Raw genomic sequence first — 7,096 nt, forward strand, 5'->3', positions numbered from 1 at the left:
CATCGGACCTACAGTTCAATTAGTGACACCTGGTGAAGTTATGTTCCCTTACAGAGACTTCGAACCTAAAGTTAGTAGGGGAACTTCCGACCTACATATTGAGGACATCTTTATTTCCCTACACTCCCCTTACTGATGCCTTCAGACCTACAGCTTCCATACTGATACCTGCGGGCTTCGTAACTAAAAGTCCCATGCCGAGATCATCGGATCCACAGTTCAATTAGTGAGACCTTAAGTGTACAGTTCGTTTACTGAAACCAATACATTTTCAGATCTATCGCCCCGTAACTTCCATACTGAGGCCTTCTTACCTACAGTTAGTATGGGAATTTCATGTTCGAAGGCCTAAGTATGGGAATTTCCGACTAGTTCACATATTGAGGTCGTCTAAGCCTTCTGATCTACAGCTAGTATGGGAACTTTGGATCTACAGATCACATGTTTAAGTCATCTAAACTACATTTTTTTACTGATGCCTTCAGACCTACTGTTTCCATGTTAACCTTCGTACCTAAAAGTCTTATACCGAGATCAGCGGACCTTCAGTTCCTTACTAGCGTTCCTTATTGAGACACATATATTTCCCCGTAGCTCCCTACTATTTCCGTACTTATACCTTCTGCCTTACCCACACGCAGACTATACGGTTGAAAATGTGTCTTCCAGAACCCACAAAACGCAAAATACTGACTGATATCACCTATTAGGTCAATCTTGTCCTTGTGGTCTGTCCGCAGGAACCCACAAATCGCAAAATAGATGCAACAAATCTTAATCCATGAATTTTATTTCTGAACACCCAGGAACCCTGATTTCCTCCAATTCAGAATATATCTTCAAGGACTCGAAAAAACTGCACCATCACATGCAATGGACCTCCTGTGCCACTGTTAATTATTTTTGACTATTGATTATTTTATGTCGATGTATTGTTTATTTATACGTCTCTCTTCATTATCGATTCCTTCTTCTATGACAATATTTGCAAATTAAATAGAACCACGTCAATTTCATAATTATCACAATATCCATCATCTCCATAGGTTACAACTGGTTCGGCATCCTTCTTAGCTTTATAAATCGAATGTAAAGCAGCGAATAAGTTAGGCTTTTTTGCTAGCAATGCTTCAAAATCTTGTCTATCTTTTTCGCTTAGACCTTCTTTGTATTTTTCCACAATTTGAGGTAATTCTGATTTTATAGATGCCCTAATGGCTTCAGTGTTTTTATGAACTTCATCCTGATCCAATTTGTCTTGTTTTCGCCAATAATTTATCTGCTCAGTATCTTTATGTAAATGTTCTCTGGTACGGGATCGCAGATCAGCAATTTGATTACTCACATTATGCTGCAAAACACAATTGGTTTTATCCTTTTCCAGTAGCTCTATTGAATTTTTGAAATTCATGAAATCCCTTTTCAAAAACTCCAATGTTTGTGCGTCTATTTCTTCAACACCTTGGCGAGATTCGAAAAACTCTATTGAATATTGGAAAAGTTTGACATGAGAATGGGCGTAAATCAATGCTTCTTGTGATTTAATTGACAAAGATTTTTCCAACAGGTAATTGTAAACTGGATCTTCGGATGATTGGCCAATAGATATGGATTGACTTCCAAAAATCTACATACAATCAAAGGTTACAATTCGTTTAGATTTCATTGGTATTTTTGAGTTTTATATTCTATACCTGCAGCACAACCAGTAAACACAAGAAATTGAAAGCAGAATTCATTTCAAATAAATCTTCAGTTACGACGTTCTATCAGCCTTATTTGTTAGCTTCAGATTTGCTACTGATTTCTATGTTTAGCATTTTTGTTTGTTGTTCATACGCGTCTCTTCTCACATTTGAACCCTCTTATCAAATTCGATTTTTGTTTTTGTTTCACCTCCACAATACTGCCTTAACAAATTAAAATAAATTGCTCATTTTAACATAATGGATGGTCATTAGTAAAAGTTAATGTACATAAATAATATTCGACTATAGCTATATGGCAAATCCCATATTCCGTCTTTGATCATCTCTACCATTTATACAAAAAAACAAGTATATACGGCCGTAAGTTCGGCCAGGCCGAAGCTTATGTACCCTCCACCATGGATTGCGTAGAAACTTCTACTGAAGCCGATGGCAAGGTATCTTAAAACTTCCTAACAACGTAATATATACCACATAGTCCATACGTGGTATATATTAAAAAGGCCGATTAAATACGTATATAATTAAGTTTAAATTTTGTATAGAAATAAAATTTTGACAAAATTTTCTATAGAAATAAAATTTTGTCAAAATTTTCTATAGAAATAAAATTTTGACAAAATTTTCTATAGAAATAAAATTTTGACAAAATTTTCTAAAGAAATAAAATTTCTATAAAAATAAAATTTTGGTAGATTATTTTTGGCTCGAGTGGCAACCATGATTATGAACCGATATGGACCAATTTTTGTGTGATTAGGGATCGGCTATATATATAACTACAGACCGATATGGACCAATTCTTGCATGGTTATTAGAGACCATATAATAACACCACGTACCAAATTTCAACCGGATCGGATGAATTTTGCTCCTCTAAGAGGCTCCGGAGGTCAAATCTGGGGATCGATTTATATGGGGGCTACATATAATTATGCACCGATGTGGACCAATTTTTGCATGGTTGTTAGAGACCATATACTAACACCATGTACCAAATATCAGCCGGATCGGATGAAATTTGCTTCTCTCTGTGATATTAGTTTTAATTTATGTTTTATGTTGTTTCGTGTATACTGTAATTCAATGTAACTTAAGTTAAAACAATATTGTAAGTGGATATGTTTATGGTGTTTGTAAATGTACAAAATAATAACGAGTTTTTATTTAATAGACGAATTCCCCTGAAGAAGACAACAAACAATTGTCGAAACGTTGGGAAAAATGCAATAAAGTCTTTTTATTTGCGGAAAATAACCTTAGGTCTGATAGCTTAAACATATGGTAAAATTCTAATCCCAAGCCACATTTGGGGGTCCGTTTATATGGGGGCTATACGTAAAAGTGGACCGATATGGCCCATTTGCAATACCATCCGACCTACATCAATAACAACTACTTGTGCCAAGTTTCAAGTCGATAGCTTGTTTCGTTCGGAAGTTAGCGTGATTTCAACAGACGGACGGACGGACGGACGGACATGCTCAGATCGACTCAGAATTTCACCACGACTCAGAATATATATACTTTATGGGGTCTTAGAGCAATATTTCGATGTGTTACAAACGGAATGACAAAGTTAATATACCCCCATCCTATGGTGGAGGGTATAAAAAAACACAATCTCACACTTCTAACAAACATATGTGCCAACCAAATTAAACAATTCAGACGACGACCACACTCCGTAGGTATGATTGGCATTTGAACAAATAACAGCAATGGAGTGAAAAAATTCTAAAGCATTTTATAGCCTTTATCATTCTTATTAGCAAGAGACTGGACGGAGAGAGAGGAAGCTTTGGAATATACAATTCCTTTACTCAGGCTTTCAGACCTACTGTTTCCTTACTGAAATCTTCAGGCCATTTACTGAGGCCTTCGGACCTAAAATACTTAGACCTTAAGGGCTACACTTCGCTTATTGAGATTTTTGGAGCTATAGTTCCCATACTGAGACCTTTGGATCTACAGTTTCCTTATGTAGATCTACAGGCCTACAATTCCCTTACAAGGCCTTCGGATCTATGAATTCCCTTACCGAGACATTAGTGCCACATTTCCTATAGTCAGACCTTTGGACCTACAGAGTGTACAGTTCCAGTATTGGGTGTACAGTTCCCATACTGGGTGTACAGTTGTCATACTGGGATCTTCGGACTACCATCAATATACTGAGGCCATTGACTCTAGAGTTTCCATATTGAGACCTTCGGGCCTACAGCACTCATACTGAGATCTTCGGCATACAGTTCCAATACTAAGACCTTCTAGACTAAAGAAATCTCGGGGCCTGCAGTTCCCTTATTAATGCCTTCGAAATTGCAGTTCCCTTACCGGAATCGTATACAATTCCGTTACTGAGCTTTCAGATCTACAGTTCCAATACTAAGACCTTAAGTGTGCAATTCCCATACAGTTGTCTTACTAGGACCTTCAGGCCTACAGTTCTCAAACTGCAACCATCGGGTCTACAGTTCCTATAATGACATTTTCGAACTACCTTTAATATACTAGGGCCTTTGTGACATTATCGAACTACCTTCAATATACTAAGGCCTTTGGATCTATAGCTATCATACTGAGGCCTTCGAATATACAGTTTCCTTATTGAGACCATAAGGGAAAGAGTTCCCTTACTGATACCTTTAGATCTCCAGTTCCAATACTGAGGCCTTAGTGCATATAATTTCCATATTGAGACTTTCAGGAGTACTGTTAATGTACTAAGGGTTTTGGACCTACAATTTCAATATTAAAATAATCGAGCATTTCCCATAGAAGAGTTTTGGGCCCATACTGAGACCTTTGGATCTACAGTTCCCTTATGTAGATCTACAGACCTACAATTCCCTTACAAGGCCTTCGGATCTATGAATTCCCTTACCGAGACATTAGTGCCACATTTCCTATAGTCAGACCTTTGGATCTACAGAGTGTACAGTTCCAGTATTGAGTGTACAGTTCCCATACTGGGTGTACAATTTTCATACTGGGACTTCGGACTGCCATCAATATACTGAGGCCTTTGAACCTACAGTTTCCATATTGAGACCTTCGAGCCTACAGCACTTATACTGAGATCTTCGGCATACAGTTCCAATACTAAGACCTTCTAGACTAAAGAAATCTCCTGGCCTGCAGTTCCCTTAGTAATACCTTCGAACTTGCAGTTCCCTTACCGGAACCTTGTACAATTCCGTTACTGAGCTTTCAGATCTACAGTTCCAATACTGAGACCTTAAGTGTGCAATTCCCATACAGTTGCCTTACTAGGACCTTCAGGCCTACAGTTCCCAAACAGAAACCGTCGGGTCTACAGTTCCTATAATGACATCTTCGGACTACCTTTAATATACTAGGGCCTTTGGACCTATAGCTGTCATACTGAGGCCTTCGAATATACAGTTTCCTTATTGATGCCATAAGGGATAGAGTTCCCTTACTGATACCTTTAGATCTCCAGTTCCAATACTGAGACCTTAGTGCATATAATTTCCATATTGAGGCTTTCAGGAGTACTGTTAATGTAATAAGTGTTTTGGACCTACAATTTATGAAGACTTTCGGCCCACAGTTTCAATACTAAAATAATCGAGCATGTCCCATAGAAGAGTTTTGGGCCTATAACTCCAACATGGCGACCTTCGATACTACAGTTGTACAGTTCCCTTACAGACTCTGTAGACCTACAGCCACAATACTGCGACCTTAAGGGGTACAGTCCCCATACTGAGTCTTTGGGGCCCATAGTTCCCATATTGACACCTTCGGTCATATAGTTCCCATGCGGTCATATAGTTCCCATACTTAACCTAACACTACCTATAAGATCTCATAATCAATTATAGTTTTATCAACCACCAGCTATCTATATCTTTAGATCTAAACTCCTACCACTGAGCTCTGGAGTTTCCCCACTGAGTTCTTCTTACCTCCAATTCAACCATTGATATCTTCTCATCTATTTCACTTCTGATGTTTTGGAATATACAGTGCCAACTCTAAGTTTTTCCGTTCTTCAGTTCTACTTAGTTCTTGGAGTCTACAATTTCCTCACTGATATCAATAGATCACTGATTTCTTGGGGTCTAAAGTTTTCCCATTGAGTTCTTCGTATTTAAAGTCCCTGTTGTGTTTTCCTCGGATCTACAGTTTCCGCACTGAGTTCTTGGTACCCTTATATCTTGGGATCTACCGTTCCACCCTTGGTTTCCAATTGATTGTTAAGATTCATATTCAAACAACACGACACTGCTTGCAGGTCCAAATATTGTTTGGCGTCTTCGGAATGAGTTAACATAAGCCTGCAGTTTAATTTACAAATCAGTGAAGTTTATTTTTGGTGCCAGTTTGGACGGATTAATTCCACTCTGAAGTGCTTAAAATATCACTAAAATTTCTGTCTACTACTCAATCCCTGAGATTATGGTATACCTTATAATCTTTGAGGTGTAAGTCTACAATTCAATCACATGGTTTGCGGCCTGCTGTTTATTGACTGAAATTTTATTTTTTTGCAATAGCATGCCACTCCGACTTTAGCAAGCAGCACTCATGCCATTAATATGAAATCAAAATGGACCTCTACACTTTAATATGAGAGATTTAAATTAGCGTATTTCAATTTTTTAAATGCTTGTAGTGGTTCTCTGGCAAAAATTCCACACTTTTTTATCATCTGGAATAATTGTTCGATTTTATCCTACTCGAAGTAATTCAAACAGTTTTCCCCCTCTCTCTCCATTATCAGTCATTATCATGAGTATGTATTTGAACATGAAAATTTCCAAAGCTCACTGTATATGAATGTGGTATGTGTGTGTCTGTAAACAAACTGCACACGATTTGAATGTGGGTGTCTGTACGGATATGTTAACAGAACGTACATTCCATTCCAACTTTTCTGTTTTTAATTGTTTTTTTTTTTTTCATTTCTATTTCCGCTTAATTTAAATGAGTTCGTTTGCCTTTCGTATGAGGTGGATTAAATTTTGCATTGTATGGTCCATTTGTGTTAAGGAGGTTTTGCGAAAGGTAAGTGAAGATTTTTAGCACCACAGAATCGTTAAAACACAACTAAGAATTTCTCTCATGGGAGTAAAATATAACCTGTTCCGTAAAATATCTGAATCGTTATGAACTTCAAGGGTGTGCGGCTGATATTAAAAAAAAAATGGTAATCTATTGTCCTATTTTTATATCTCGACCCACTTGACCCAGAAATGCTCGAACTTTTTTAACTCGGATCTTGAGTTTTCCCATTCGGTTGTTCGGACCTAAAGTTCCAACATGGTTTTATCTGGATCTCCAGTTTCCACTCTGGGTTTAACATGTTAAGGAAATTTTTCCTGCAGTTCTTTGGATTTACAGTCCCACCACTGACA

General features: G+C 37.6%; 1 protein-coding gene across 1 annotated transcript; it reads right to left on the reverse strand.

Annotated features, from left to right (window-relative positions):
• Positions 1-914: 914 nt before the first annotated feature.
• On the reverse strand, positions 915-1,829 carry LOC142227495 (uncharacterized). Its single transcript, XM_075298048.1, has 2 exons — positions 1,695-1,829; positions 915-1,627 (listed from the first exon to the last, which is right to left on the reverse strand). The coding sequence occupies exons 1-2, from the start codon at positions 1,737-1,739 to the stop codon at positions 974-976; spliced, it is 699 nt and encodes a 232-aa protein (XP_075154163.1). The 5' UTR covers positions 1,740-1,829; the 3' UTR covers positions 915-973.
• Between the last annotated feature and the right edge of the window lie 5,267 nt (positions 1,830-7,096).

Source organism: Haematobia irritans, chromosome 2 (assembly GCF_050003625.1).
Source record: "Haematobia irritans isolate KBUSLIRL chromosome 2, ASM5000362v1, whole genome shotgun sequence".
Taxonomy (NCBI): domain Eukaryota; kingdom Metazoa; phylum Arthropoda; class Insecta; order Diptera; family Muscidae; genus Haematobia; species Haematobia irritans.

What these genes read in the sequence shown, in the direction of transcription:
- LOC142227495 (XM_075298048.1), bottom strand. Translation starts at nt 1,739, where the DNA reads ATGAATTCTGCTTTCAATTTCTTGTGTTTACTGGTTGTGCTGCAG. An exon ending in GTTTACTGGTTGTGCTGCAG is followed by an intron (nt 1,628 to 1,694) that starts GTATAGAATATA and finishes GATTGTATGTAG; the next exon opens with ATTTTTGGAAGTCAATCCAT.